Here is a 16,684-nt window from a genome sequence, read left to right on the forward strand (position 1 = left end):
CCACAGGACACATGATGTACTGATGTGGCTGCTGATGGTAACCTACAACAGGACACATGATGTACTGATGTGGCTGCTGATGGTAACCTACAACAGGACACACGATGTACCTACTACAGACTGCTGAAGTAACCTACAACAGGACACGTGATAAACTGATGTGGCTGCTGATGGTAACCTACAACAGGACACATGATGTACCTACTACAGACTGCAGTGGTAACCTACAACAGGACACATGAGGTACTGATGTGGCTGCTGATGGTATCCTTCAACAGGACACGTGATGTACTGATTGGCTGCTGATGGTAACCTACAACAGGACACGTGATGTACCGATGACAGACTGCTGAAGTTACCTACAACAGGACACGCGATGAACTGATATGGCTGCTGAAGTAACCTACAACAGGACACGTGATGTACTGATATGGCTGCTGACGGTAACCTACAACAGGACACGTGATGTACCGACTACAGACTGCTGATGGTAACCTACAACAGGACACATGTTGTTTCTTCAAATAGAAAGCTGTCGAAGGTTGAAGGACATCTTCAACAAAACCCGGTTTTTAAATGCATCTGAATGTCACCTTCAAAAACACGTAATAGCGTGAAAAAAATACTTAAGGTCACCTTTAACATAACACGTGATGTTGTTTAAACATTACTGACACATTCTGTCATTAAAAGATACTAAATACTTCAAAATCAAAATAACAGATGTTATTCAAATGCTATTAAAGGTCACCTTCAACAAAACGCGGGATGATTAAGAACGCTACTGAGCATCACCTCAACAAAATTGAGATGATTACTGAGGGTCATATAACAAATGTTGCTGACCTGGTGGTGAATACCGACTACAAACTGCTGATGGTAACTATCAAGAGGACACGTGATGCAAACAAAAGGCTACTGAAGGTCACTTTCAATAACGTTTATAAATTATTATTCAAATTACACAGGCTATGTACATTTAAATAATTCAAAAGAAATGCAATGAGGTGACTCTCCATGTTCTCAAATCTCCGCCAAAACAATCGCTCTTGGATTAAAATATCGTGCTTTTATTTTAACCATAAAAATAACATTTATCATCATTTGGACTTTGCAATATTACGAAGAAAATGTGGAATTGTTTGTGGTATTTCTGTTACCAACGCAGCAGATATGCTGACTCAGAGTCGTTTCTCACACTGAAGTAATGCGAATTCGGCCGTATATCTGCTGCCCCTTGATCACATTTCTGGTGAAGCTAGGAATCACTGGCTTCATACAAACTGTACTTTAATCTTATATAAGTATACACAGTCTGTGTAACATCGGGATCGATGCTTCACAATCATCCATCTGGCTGTCTCCCGCGCAAGCTTCTGTCGTTACCTTAGATCCATACGTGATTATGACAGGCTGTTATGTCTGCAGTAAATATTTAACTGTGCCACATACGTCTGTTAGATATCTTATAACATGTTTTTCTCGCCATTTACGGACAACGGAGCCATTAGAACCCCGACATAGGTCCTATTGATACAGATAGGCAAACACATCGTGACACAAACAAAACACTGTATTTGTCTTTACAATAACATTTTGAGGTATCCAATCGGACGACGTCGACTTATCGAAACACGAAAATAGCATTACAGGGAACTGTTGTAAAACCACCGGCTGTTACACAACCTACCTACCGATTACATCAAACTGGCGTGGTTTGCGTCTTTACATATCATACCGGTAACATCAGCTGATCCTGCACAATCTCAAACTGAAACCATAAATAGCTCTGTTTGGTTAACGTCATGCTTAAGGTGTTAAAACACATTAAAAGTTGTTTACGTAATGAAGTGGCTTGCCGAGTAAATGAACGATTTTCTAAAATAATATGTTAAATGGTCTTTCTCCATTAATAACCAGGTATGACAATGACAACTCTGTGACGTTTCAGGACAGACTTCCCTGCATTGTTTAAAGTACAGCTAGATGAACCCAACGTGTACCTGGCCCGACAGGATCAGCCTTACATCAATCCATCAAACCAACCACTCTTCCGTAGGTGGAAAAAAAAAACACATTTTAGGATAAACAATGTAAAATATCATTAAGACAAAGCAAAAAACACTATTTACGTTCCTCCCGTGCCATGCAAAAATGGTGATTATCACCACAAAGTGATTCTATCACTGGGCACTCAACGTCCCTGTCACGTGATCGTAATACAAATGATTGAATACACCATGCATCACATTTACAACACAATCGTTAAAATATACAAAGACCACATGGCACAAGTATTTATGGAGTTAATTTGTTACTGTTTACCATAAAATGGACAAAAATAAAGATCTCCAAGACAATCTTGTCTTCAAAGTACATGGTATGTTCATTGTATGTTCATTTAAAATACTTGAAATAGCGGTATTTACACGAATTTATACAGCGGCAAATCAGACATAGATAATAACAGAAGATAGTTCTATGATGAAGTATGGTCATCTTAAATAGAAGGTCAACAGCATTAAATCTTAATAAAAAGTAAATAGTAAAACCATGGGAAAAAACCTCCATGAGTCCAATATCTAAAGGAAAATATTTTACATCAATCGTTGATAAATCACATGTAAATATCTGTCATTAATAAATCACATGCCGAACGGTATGAGGTGGCTAGTTGTTACCAAGGTTACATTCTCTCTAGTCGAGCGGTATGATGTGGCTAGTTGTTACCATGGTTACGTTCTCTCTAGCCGAGCGGTATGATGTGGCTAGTTGTTACCAAGGTTACGTTCTCTCTAATCGAGCGGTATGATGTGGCTAGTTGTTACCAAGGCTACGTTCTCTCTAATCGAGCGGTATGATGTGGCTAGTTGTTACCAAGGTTTTGTTTTCTCTAGCCGAGCGGTATGATGTGGCTAGTTGTTACCAAGGCTACGTTCTCTCTAATCGAGCGGTATGATGTGGCTAGTTGTTACCAAGGTTTTGTTTTCTCTAGCCGAGCGGTATGATGTGGCTAGTTGTTACCAAGGCTACGTTCTCTCTAGCCGACCGGTATGATGTGGCTAGTTGTTACCAAGGCTACGTTCTCTCTAGTCGAGCGGTATGATGTGGCTAGTTGTTACCAAGGCTACGTTCTCTCTAGCCGAGCGGTGTGATGTGGCTAGTTGTTACCAAGGCTACGTTCTCTCTAGCCGACCGGTATGATGTGGCTAGTTGTTACCAAGGCTACGTTCTCTCTAGCCGAGCGGTATGGTGTGGCTAGTTGTTACCAAGGTTACGTTCTCTCTAATCGAGCGGTATAATGTGGCTAGTCGTTACCAAGGTTACGTTCTCTCTAGTCGAGCGGTATGATGTGGCTAGTTGTTACCAAGGCTACGTTCTCTCTAGTCGAGCGGTATGATGTGGCTGGTTGTTACCAAGGCTACGTTCTCTCTAGTCGAGCGGTATGATGTGGCTAGTTGTTACCAAGGTTTCGTTCTGTCTAGCCGAGCGGTATGATGTGGCTAGTTGTTACCAAGGTTACGTTCTCTCTAACCGAGCGGTATGATGTGGCTAGTTGTTACCAAGGTTACGTTCCTTTTAGCCGCGCGAGCTTAGCTTTGCTTAGAGTTGTCGATCATTGGACTTCTGCCCACGTTTGGCTGAGAAATAAATCCGCAGATTTAGTAGTGAGTCAATAGACCCTTATTGGCTATTCTAAGGGCAGGTTATGGAACAGATCTCCTTAGAACTATATTATCTGGATCATTCTGCAGCTACCTTGCCTAAAACTATTGTCGTTTCTGATTTACAATATCCGCCGATACAGACCACCAGCCACCTGGTTTTATGAAGATATAAATCTTAGTGGTTTATCTCGCTCTAAGCGACAACAATAGCCGCCAGTAGAAGAATCATGAAAGTATTGACATACTTCCTCAACCCTATCACAACCTTTTCTCGGCACCAAGTCCTAGCCCTTTACATGTGAGAAGGATATAATGTCAAAGTGCCTGACCCGTTTATCCTGAAAACCTATGTGATTAGGTGTACATTCTTCCACATTAAAAGCTATACCAATAAAACAGTCTCCGTAACAACAACAGAAACAACACGATAACACAAACAAAATGATACAAATATTTCATCTTAAAATCGATTAAAGGAGTGCAACTGTGAACAAAGTAAAGACTTGATATACACGGACACCTTTGAATGAAAAAGTACAAGAAGAAAAAATGTTGCGCGCATTCATATAAATTTGCAGAAAGGTTATTGTTTTCATACCAGTACGAAACTAAAAACTATTCCTATCAAAGCTGATATTTTTTGAAAGAAAATTTGGTTTGAGAAATTCTGTGTAGAGAATTATCACTAAGTAGACCAAAAGATTCCTTGTCGTCAGTGAAATATATTTTCTGATTTGTTACACAAATTGTAACTAAAACCTGGTATTAGCGGGTTTGTTTTCTGTATTAACGTTAACATTAACATGTTTAAGGTCCTCAAAACAGTTAGGTTCATATGAGAAATGGCTTCAAGAGGGGAACCAAGAGTGAACAATAAAGCTTCGAATGAGAGAAAGGTATAAAAAAAGGATATTATCAACATCAGACTACATATAGAAGACATAGCCGAATGGTGCGGCGGACCCAATTTTAGTCGCCTTCTACAAAGATGCAGTGAAATACAGCAGACACTATTTGCTCGGTTCTCAGTTGTCCCGAAAACAGAAGGCATCAGAAAACCAAACTCAAACTGCAAACAGTTTGATACAGAATGCATAGCCTTTCTACGACTACTTTTCACGTGTCATTATGATCTGATTAGAAGTCAATGGAACCTTTTACACGACTACTGCACGTGTCATTATGATCTGATTAGAAGTCAATGGAACCTTTTACACAAATTAGGTAATACCAGATTGTTGATGTATATGAATAAGACTCAAATCCATATTGAAAAACCCGTCTTTCACCATTGGTAGCCACTAAATTATTACCTGTGAAGGTGTACAAGCCTTACCACACTCTGGCTGACTTAGAAAACTAACTAATTCGTGCTTGTCGAAATCAATTCTACAAATCACGCTTCTGAATTCGGGTACAAAACGAAAGTCTTACGATACGTTCGCGATTTTTTTATCTGACTCCCAATGGATCATTAGCTGTATTATGTCTGTGGTGAAAAAATACGATTGAAGAAATATGATCAGATTTACCCAGACCATATATTCAATGACGTAATAACGCCGTGAAATATTTTTACAACCGAAACGAGTATAATACCGTCAGGACATACTCCCAAACACATGACGTCACGAAACCTACGAATTCATAAAACCTTTCTTAATTTGCATTTAGACACACATTCATAGGAAGTTTTGAAAGACGTTGATACAGAATTTACAACACGTACAAGTTTTGACAGGATTTGGACATGTCTTCTTTACGGAATATTTTGTTGAGAAGTGACTTGCTCTTGTTAATGCAGCCCTGCGCAACCTCAGCGCGCGTGCGCGGTTTGTCTTGCTGTTTGAGTTTGAGGCGGATCTGGCTGAGGATGCCAACAAGAAGCTCGTCGATGTTGTGGTTGACTACTGTGGATGTCTCAACAAACTTGGAATCATACGTCTTTGCTACAGCTTTCGCTTCTGTAAGGAAAACAGACAATATAAAAACAATGTATCTAGTAGGACAGCAATATACTTTGGAATTATCATTCAAGAGAAGTAAAGTTTAACATCTTATGAACATAATCTAAAACGTCGAGACAACCTGATAGACTGTCCTATTTAACTATATCTACAAACGTGATTGATACGACGTTTCTAAAACAATAAACTAATAACTTGTTTTAGTGTTTTGATAGAAATGTAATTTGTTAATATGACTATATCTTACATTAAATACGGTTTTACAACTTGTAATAAGGTGTATTTATATTCCATGATAAATTCTCATACAACACAAACAAAATGGTGACCTCCTCTTAACCAGTGGCTATTCTGTGTTATATTACAGAATTCACATGCAAGGAATGCGTATGTACTGTATCATTTAAAATTAAACATGCAGCTCTACCATTGTACAACAGACCTATAGTTAAACAGTTATCAGTTGTTATGTGAGGATTATTGATAACGTCCGGTTTAACACGATTGTACGAAAGACAGACACGTGAATTGCATCTTTAAGAGTTAGATACAGCAGAGACGAATGATGAATTAAACTGCATTATACAGCTGTTTTTCCTTCTAGGACTCGTCAGTAACGTTAAGTGCCTAAAGTTTGAAGCCTTGGGGATACTACCATCGTACTGATACCGTTCTCATTCAACAACAACTCAATAAGTATTACAACATCACACTACCGAATTCAGATCTTAATCAGTGTCTCCAAAAACAAGAAATCTATTTCTAGATCAACTGGTGTAAAGGAGGGAAATGTTGTTTAAAAGTAAAAAAAACAATTAAACCTGATCTAGGTGATAAGCCTAATGAAAAGAATAGGTTTTCTCTCATATGTGTAGCTAGTAACGTTTAATCAAAGATGGATATGTCATTCTTTGGCTAAAGTTTCACTTTTGATATCAATTTAGTGATAAGGAGTGGTGTTGAACGCTTTCCTTATCTTTGTTATCTTTGTAATTACATTGCAATACGCGTTTATATCTGACGAGAACGATTTCCTCTATTACTAAAATCTATTAACAATAATGATTTAATCAACTCTACTGCCCGGAATGATTCATAACGAGCTGAATTCTTTAAGAAATGGTAAATTATGTTTATATAAACATGGTTTCAGTGGCAGTAGTAACGGGACATTGTACTCTGATTAAATTACACGCGGTATACGCGACTATCACCTCTATATATTTGTGTACGCGCCGTAGGCAAATTAACCTTCACTTCAAATTAAATTTCAGGATTGATACAAAGCCTTTCATTAAGTTGACACAAGACATGCCATCGGTGTTTTCTCAAGATAGATATAGTAAAATGAGATTCCGAAACACAATCAAGAACCACATTTCCCCCTAAATTCATGAAATAAAACTTATAAAGAGCAGGCAAGCTTTCGCACCAGTCTTGTAGGAATATGTAATTTTGTCATTTAAAGTAATAATCCACATTGATTTCGGTCTCAGAACTACATCCTATACTTCAGAGCTGTCACATCCTAGGCTTAGTGCTTTAGGTTTAATTCAGATCGTAATTAGGATGTTGAAAAGACCGCCAGAAGGAACAGTACGACGAAAACGCGACAATTTACAAAGTGCATATTGTTAATTCCAAGTGGGTGACGTCTTCTAAGAAAGCCCGGTTGTTATCAAGTCATATAAATGTTCCTGATAAATTTATGCGATATATTTAGGATTGTATTTAGATTTGATACGCGTGCGAACTTTCCTTACAACAATCTTAATCAAATTGAAAAAAATGTCTACCTTTTTTTAATTTCCTTTTTTTTAGACATGTTTTACTATGTTACAGCTTTTCCTAGCCACCAAGTCATATGAATTTGGAGTTGGCAAAGGAATTACCATAGACTATATCAGACATTTGAAAGACTCTTTATGTTATCGGTCCTTTGTTCGAGAACGCTGAAGTTCTGAGTTTTGTTCTTTGTAATCAGACATTCATAAGCATTTCAAAATCGTAGATCCAATAGATGTGTTACTATGTTTCTGTATTGTACTCATTGTGGTCGTGTTTTTATGCCCATGACAACGAAGTTTGAGAGTATAATGCAGTCAGTTTGTCCGCCCGTCCGTATACAATATTTGTCCGTCTATGCATTCGCTCAGTGTTTAATAGTTTTTTTTTCAAAATATGAATTGCCATTACCATATGGAAATGTGCCCTCGGAAGGGATTTTTGCATTTCGACCTCTTTAAAGGAAGTTATGCTATTTTTATGTAAATTTCCCGACTACACATTAGCTCATTTTTCGATGTTATTTATGTATTTAGTTTATCATTTAGTGCCAGTACCATAGGGCGTTGCGTCCCTGGAGTGTTTTTGCATTTCTATTCTTTCTAAGGTTGATTGGTAGATTAAGTAACAGATTTTCTGTCTCTGTGAGTCCTACCGTTACCGAATTTTTGTCGACCTGTGACCTGCATCCCCCGCAGTGGGATGGAACCGGTTGTGGTGGTGTGTGTGTGTGTTTGTAGTAGTTTGTAAACACGGCTCTTGTGCCTAACAATGCCTTATCCTATGTCTAGCAGTCTGAAACATGTCCAGAAGTGGTAAGGAAGGACTAGGGGCCTACATAGATTCAGGTCAGGGTAATTTTGAAGACCGTCGAATCCCTTCAAATATTGTATGACCTAACAGTATCTATAAACCCTTGGACCGGCGAAATCACGCCTTCTCTTTTCCGAAAAGCCACAGAGGGAACTCTGGCGTGCGAGAGTGGAGAGTCCTTACACGGGCCACCCTTTAAAGTCCCATTCTTGGTGCAGGTGCAATATACACTTATACGATTGAAAAAAATGGATATTTTTTGTTGTCCTATCGTGAAAACTTTTCCAATCAATAGACAAAGTAACTCGATCACTTTACAAATGTCAATTACTTTCTGATCATTCATTCCAATCCATCTGTGTACGTCTGTTCACTATTCCGACATTTTAAAATTATATAAGTTATTTGTGTGAACGTGCAGATTTAGAAGGGTTATGAGGGGTTTCGACAAGATAAGTTATTATTTTCAAGTAGAAAGTGCTTCAAAAGACTGAGATTATCTAGGATAGATTTAAGATGTAGAATGATATTCACTACACTGGTAGAAGGGTTTGATTATGTTTAGGCTATGTGTTTAGGAGGAGTAATATGTTAATCCTAACTGGTTATATTCTCAGTAGGACAAGTGAGAAATAAAATTGTCGGATCAAACCTATATACTATTACATACATTTTGTTTTAGCCCGAGGTTTGAGTAAAAGTAATATCTTTATAGGGTGAGAGACGGGGTAGGGGAGGGGCGGGGTCTTGTCTGGTGTTTATTGGTCCTATGTCAGTATCTGTTCGTGTACATGTATGTATGCATAATTGATTTGTTTTGGATTCATATATATAGACATATATATTTTTTAAATCAGTAAAGTCTGACGTTGCGTTGTTTGTTTTGGGCAGGTTAATTTCGATTAAGGTCTTTATATATCTCCCTGTGTTCTGTGACAGATAATCAAATCTGGACTCGCCTTAATTTGATCTATACCGAACATTGTAGTGGATACAGTTTGGCGTACATAAGCGATGTGATAATAAACCACACAGCGATATTTTAGTCATTAGAAACATGCCGAGTTTGTATTGTTTTTGTACTTTAAAGAACGAAGTGTATTTCCTCTTTAGGTTTGTATCAATTTTCTTTTTAAGGGAGTTATGTCCCTTTATATGAAAAAGTAATTGTGATAACATATGTAACGTTTTTGGATGCAATATCTATCCCATGCAGATAATGTGTATATCTATCTACGATGCATATTATGCTGACTTGTGCCTTTTGCTGCTATAGAAACTACAGCATCTCACAATTTTATGTTTTATGCAGTTAAAATGTAAAAAGATTTTTTGTCTATTTTCCTTTATGAGGTGTGTTTCAAGTGTGACACTGCGAACTGTGTTTACAATCTATGGTGTGAATAATAACCTTGAGAAAGCGGGAGGTAAACTTATCACCCCCTCTGTAGGTATTTTACTGTACAAACATTCTACGGTCTGGTATTTGTCGGAGAAACTGTTTACAGCGACTAGACTAAATTTCAATGCTCCTTCGATTTCATTAAGATGCACTACGAGTTTTCGCGTCAAGGATAACGATTTCACTTAGCATATAACTGGCTCACAGTACTTGCATGTAAATACAAATTTAGTCCTAGCAATTAAGCGATAGCAAAAATATTTTGTGATTTATTAACAGCAATTGACTCCGCATTTGCATCACATTGCACAAAACACTCTTACACCATAACAAAGGTGCAGTAAAGCGCCGGGATTAAAAACACTGGATTACATCCAGCCAGAGTAGCTAAGATAGAGTTTCACCATAATACAATTATCCTAAATAATGACTTGACACAGGCGTGTGAGAGTAAGATTACTTTTCTAAGAGCCTGCTGTAGAGAGCATAAAAGGACAAATGACTGGCTCAAATAGATTCTAACTGGTAGGAGAATGTTCCTGGAATGTCTACTTAAATGGGGGACAAGTCATATAAACGATAAAATCTGTCACTGAACTCTGGAGTACTTCCACTGCAGGAGTTAATTACGACTGTGATACCATTGATTGGATTTCACATTGGTTAATGAAAAGATAAGTACCACCCTAAACCAAACCCATTTACCCTTTCCTATCACGACGTGAAAACCGTTTTCACCTGTGTATAATAAAGACTGTAACTTATGTCAGAAGCATAATGGTTAGTAACATATCAAAACATCTCTGATCTTTCCTAGCCAGGAATTACAAATTCCCAGAACTAGTCAAATAGTAAAAACCCAGACAGCAAACTATGTAGGTTTTCAATCGAGCAATGTTCCATAAATGCCACCTATGCAGACAGGTCGGATATACTGTAGATACTCTAACATATCTAATATTAAAATTACATATTGGAGGTGACTTTATTTCTATTTTGTCTCTGGAGACAGTATTGCTAGAGGTTCTAATCACAATATCTCCTACAACAGACGTATAACTCAATCTTTTCCAACGCCGTAACTAACAATAAACCTGATGATTTCAATTTCCTTTCTCTGGATAGCAACATTCTACCATCCCCGACCGATGGTGTTTATATGCCATAGTCGATTCGTTATTCTGGGGCCTGTTCCCAATATCATGATTTTCGTGCAAGATGTCAACTGACGAACAAACTCGTAACAAAATGTTTCAAAAGATATAGTTTGATGAAAATTATGGATAAATTTTACGGTCGTCACAGTGATCTCCAAGGAAATATCACATCTCTTTCTGAGACATGAAGCTGGACGTGTATGATGCTCGTTTGAAATTATCATTTGAGAGCGTGACATTACTTATTTGGATCGACCAAGGTTTACACGGCGAATGACGTCGATGAAGCAGAAAATTACTCTTCCGGAACACCTGGTCTTATTCTCCTTGTACTCTTTTGGGAGTCTCCGTGTATTTTTTTCTTGTGTCCATATTGTTTTGTTTTTATTGAATCTGAGTCAGGATTATGTGCAAATGTTGTTGTTTTTTTGTCTCTGGAGACAGTATGAAAGATATCTTAATTCATATGTTGCCTTTGGGTACAGTATGAAAGGAAAAAGGTCTAAATCACTATTTTGGTTTCTGAAAGAGTATGAAAGGGATCAAATCAATATTTACCTTTCAAGAAAGTATGAAAGGGGTCTTAATCATTGTTTTGTCTTTGGAGACTGTACGAAAGGGGTCTTAATTACTATTTTGTTTTTGGAGACAGGACGGGAGGGGACTTTATCACTTTTTTCACCTTTATCTACATCTGTATATTAATGTATGTCATAGTTTGAAATCATTTAACCTTCTAAAACCTTCTGAAAAACAAAAATCTACAAACAAGTCATAGAGTGGTTCTTTATCCTTAAGTTACGTCACATTAAAACCTACATGTACTTCGGGGTAGTATAAGAAAATCCAAAGCTTATATTTTACCTAGGTAAGCTTACTTATTTGAGAAAGTATGTGTATGAAATGGATGGAAATAACTTTAAATCACCTAAGACTGTGCAAAATAATCGAAATATATTACCATACGGATATTGTGGCAAGTTTGATGTTCATGCTTTACCTTGTAGGAAGAATGTAAGGGGTCTAAATCTTTGACAGATATTGTATAGAAAAGGTTTAAACATTTCCTTACCTTCGATGGAAACTGTACGGGATCGTTCTAAATCACATTTGTTTGCCACGAGAATTGTTGCGTTTTCCTTCTTTTCGTCCTTGCGAAGACAATAGAGAAGATCGACGGCCCTGTCGAACGTCTGTCTATCATCCGTAGCATAAACTACAACGTAAGCGTCCACATTGTCCTTGTAATCCCATCCCTGAAACATGTGATACTTAAATAAAACAGAGAGTAAATACTGGTCAGTTTAAAAAGTTATTGGTGTATAATGTATTTACATCGACGATCATTAGAAGATACCACATGGATTGTCCTGTGGACCAACTGACAGTCTCAATATGGAGGCGAGTATACTTCAGGGACACATGATCTCCGTCTAAATCTTTATTATGTTCTTATGTAATTTGTCCTCCTTTCATTATTTTGTGTTTGAAGGAAGCTGATGTAGACATGTAGGTGTATTCTCTTTGTCTTTTCCTGAAGTTCGTTTTGTCTCATGTTCCAGACACAATCGATTTCTAACGCATTTAGAACACGCAGTTAACTTGAGACCTGCAGTATTCACGTAGTACCAACATGACTTAAATGACTTTTAACAGTATTACACAATGTACTTCATTAGAACAGTATTACACAATGTACTTCTTTAGAACAGTATTACACAATGTACTTCATTAGAACAGTATCACACACAATGTTCTTCATTAGAACAATATCAAACACAATGTACTTCTTTAGAACAATATCACACACAATGTACTTCATTAGAACAATATCACACACAATGTACTTCATTAGAACAGTATAACACACAATGTACTTCTTTAGAACAATATCACACACAATGTACTTCATTAGAACAAAATCACACACAATGTACTTCTTTAGAACAGTATTACACAATGTACTTCATTAGAACAGTATCACACACAATGTACTTCATTAGAACAATATCAAACACAATGTACTTCATTAGAACAATATCACACACAATGTACTTCATTAGAACAATATCACACACAATGTACTTCATTAGAACAGTATTACACACAATGTACTTCATTAGAACAATATCACACACAATGTACTTCTTTAGAACAAAATCACACACAATGTACTTCTTTAGAACAATATCACACACAATGTACTTCTTTAGAACAGCATAACACAATGTACTTCATTAGAACAGCATAACACAATGTACTTCATTAGAACAGTATTACACACAATGTACTTCATTAGAACAGTATTACACACAATGTACTTCATTAGAACAGTATTACACACAATGTACTTCATTAGAACAGTATTACACACAATGTACTTCATTAGAACAATATTACACAATGTACTTCATTAGAACAATATCATACAATGTACTTCTTTAGATGCTATCATTCCTTTCACTGTAAAATCACATATCGATTACAGTGAATTCAATGAATTCATATATCAAAAGGCACGACTATAAATGATTGATCAACGTTCGACTTATCTAGTGTTTCACCCGCCTAATCGTTCTCCAGTGCTTCGAATTCTAAAGAAAAAGCACCACGTCAATCCATGTAAATAGAACATGGCTCAGAATATACCACGTTCTTTAGCATCCAACGTCAAAATGCAGTTTTATTATTATTACATGGTAATACGTATGTATATCTAACTGTGAATTATTGGGATTCTGTGACACATGATGCAGTGATTAGGGTGTAACATTTTATAAATATACATATGTATGAAATTGTATTCTAAGGGCCGATATTTGTGTGTGATTTATGAATTCCTAAGTTTTATAAGGACGATAAAGATATTGAGAGAGAGAGAGAGAGAGAGAGAGAGAGAGAGAGAGAGAGAGAGAGAGAGAGAGAGAGAGAGAGAGAGAGAGAGAGAGAGAGAGAGAGAGAGAGAGAGAGAGAGAGAGAGAGAGAGAGAGAGAGAGAGAGAGAGAGAGAGAGAGAGAGAGAGAGAGAGAGAGAGAGAGAGAGAGAGAGAGAGAGAGAGAGAGAGAGAGAGAGAGAGAGAGAGAGAGAGAGAGAGAGAGAGAGAGAGAGAGAGAGAGAGAGAGAGAGAGAGAGAGAGAGAGAGGGGGAGAGAGAGAGAGAGAGAGACATAGAAAGAGAGAGGAGAGAGAGAAAACAAGCTAATGAGAGGGAGAGAGAGAAAATGAGAGAGAGACAGAAAGACATAGAGACAGACAGACAGGTCGAGAGAGAGACAAGAGAGAGAGGGGAGAGTAGAGAGAGAGAGAGAGAGAGAGAGAGAGAGAGAGAGAGAGGCAGAGAGAGATACACAGACGTTTTTGTGATTGGAGACAATGTAAGAATTATTAGATTGATATTTTACACATCATTTCACATCTGAAACAACCAACGATTTATTTGTTTCATATTTAAATGTTTCCTTTCGAAACAAAATAGGAAAATACCATGTAATCTCCGTCAAAAAAAGGAATGATATAAGTATTCAATCCAAGAGCTTTGCATCTGAGAGCAGGGATCTTATCACTGTGCTACCGTTACGTTATTGATACTAGACTTATTAATTGTAGAGTTTGAAATGTCAATGTTTCTTTCAAAAAAGATAATTGAACCCTGTTTGTCTGTTAAAGTTATTACTAAAACGAATTTACACTGACAGTTTAACACAATGGAGAATCGTCCACTGTCTTTCGATCAGTTTGAATTTGCCTTCAGAATTTTAGTCCCTTAACTGAGGAGAGGAATAAGGGCGAAACTGTTGTAAGGTGCATTAATTCATTACTTGGCGCTACTGTATCTAACTTTTTTCTTTCTTCTTGAAGGACAAAGTGACGTTTGAAGGCTTTTTTTTGGAGGTGACAAACCCCACCATCCACCCTTTTGTGTATTTTCTTATATATGTTCTGTAAAGACGTTTGTGTTGGTAAACACTCATTTGCATACATGGTGCTGTTTCATTTAAAATTCAATGCAACTAATAAAACCAAACCTACCGAGTGGTATTTTTGTTTATAATAACCATTTGGTTACTTTACGTAGCAATATTTTTACGAAAAAAACTGAAATACGGTGAGATTTTGAAGCTATTGGGTACTGGTGTAGCGGATCTGTTTTACAAACGTTCAATATACGTTACCTATACCGTGATACACAAAGGGCATCAGGTAGAAAATATCAAATAAGATTATTTAAACGGAGGTGAGGACCGAAATTTAATTTCACAATTTACAAAATGTAATACCCGACATTATTTCAATGTCTGATTTCGTTGGTATTCTTAAATTAGTGTGCTTTGAAGTGAATAGATTTGAAATACCGCGTTTAAGTTTTTTCCTTTTGTATATGTAGAATACAAAAGCGAGATTAAAACACGTCTTCATGAAGAAGTCAAGTGTGACTTTGCTGGCAAGCGTGGGCTGTCTCGTGAGCAAAGCTCTCGAAAATAGTGTTCCCCTTATACCCTTTCCTAGTCGCTTTTATGAATGAGGCCATAGCATGTCCGTTACGGTCTGCTGAGTTTATGTACACTCCTGGGGATCTACAGGAAATATGCAATTTCATAAAGGCCAATCTTTTAACACGTTTATTTATTTTTTTAATCAACTATCGTAAATTGCAAACAGTCAATATGCTGTATGATCCAGGGACCCTTATTACGAATGCCAGATTTGGTCATTCAGACTGGTTTATATAGACATATATAACGTAACGTCGAGAAATTGGCGATCGTGACATGTATTTGTTTGGCTAACACAGGTAGATTTCTCGGACAGTTGAAGAAAATCATTATAGATCTAGTTTCGAATAAAACGTTATAATGGTTTTAAAACATCCGTTTGATTTAAACATATTTAATTCCAAATAAATAGTTACAAAATAATTGGACATAAGTTTTCACAACTTATCACAGTATTTTTCTTCAAAATACATCATAGATACAAGCAATAAATCGATAGGACAATTTACGCAACTTTTTGATAGAGAGAGAGAGAGAGAGAGAGAGAGAGAGAGAGAGAGAGAGAGAGAGAGAGAGAGAGAGAGAGAGAGAGAGAGAGAGAGAGAGACAGGAAAATATATATATTAATATAAAAAGTCCCAACTGAGCTTCTAACACATGAGTCATAATTGATCACCTCGCCCATCCTATTTCAAAATTCGCCACATCTGTCTCAATTTTATCTAACCTTGTCATTGATGCACGGTTCCAGGGAAATCATTTTTAAGGGTAATATAAAACTGAAGTTCTAGCAACTAAAAAAAACCCTGATCAACAAATATTTGTTGTCAATTCACTATTCCACATCGACACCGCCATCTTGTTACCGCGAGCCAGGAAGCAGACGATGTTTCTAACGTGATTTCATAACTACTTAATATAAAATGTTATTTTCCCAAAATATGTGTTTGCTTTAAAAAGATATTTATTAAACGTCAAAAATCAGTTTATCATTAAATAAAGTAATAGAGCAGGGGAAAATGTAGTAAACAATAGACGTGTTAGATTAAATATTTGCTCTGTTGAGGATGATCGTTTTAAAGCTTTGCAATACTGACTTTTTCAAACATTAAAACGTCACAGACAACCAATATGGCGATGGAAGTAACCGCCGGCACGTGAAAAGCACATTACATAACGTGTATTACAGCAAGTAAACTTTGTTCAATGCCCCCGTGCGGTCAGATCATATAATTTAGTGATGATGTATTCAAATCAGTTGTTGTTAAGTCGTCACGGTCAGTGACATAAAAGTTCGTTTTATGATGTAAATACTTATTTAATTATTTTTTTAAATGTTGTATCGAGTTCTCAATTTGCATTGAATGGGCTATTATCTGACTAACTACCGAAAGCTCCCT

General features: G+C 36.9%; 1 protein-coding gene across 1 annotated transcript in view; it reads right to left on the minus strand.

Moving 5' to 3' along the window:
* Positions 1-5,384: 5,384 nt before the first annotated feature.
* Positions 5,385-16,684, minus strand: part of LOC132554277 (GTP-binding protein GEM-like) — an 81,887-nt gene continuing 70,587 nt past the window's right edge. Inside the window, exons 3-4 of the mRNA XM_060218583.1 lie at positions 11,865-12,048; positions 5,385-5,632 (exon numbers count right to left, since the gene is read on the minus strand). Coding sequence (XP_060074566.1) covers positions 5,385-5,632; positions 11,865-12,048 — 432 coding nt within the window. The remainder of the gene's footprint in view (positions 5,633-11,864; positions 12,049-16,684) is intronic.

Source organism: Ylistrum balloti, unplaced genomic scaffold (assembly GCF_031769215.1).
Source record: "Ylistrum balloti isolate Yb309-2 unplaced genomic scaffold, AGI_CSIRO_Ybal_v1 Utg370388, whole genome shotgun sequence".
NCBI classification, from domain to species: domain Eukaryota; kingdom Metazoa; phylum Mollusca; class Bivalvia; order Pectinida; family Pectinidae; genus Ylistrum; species Ylistrum balloti.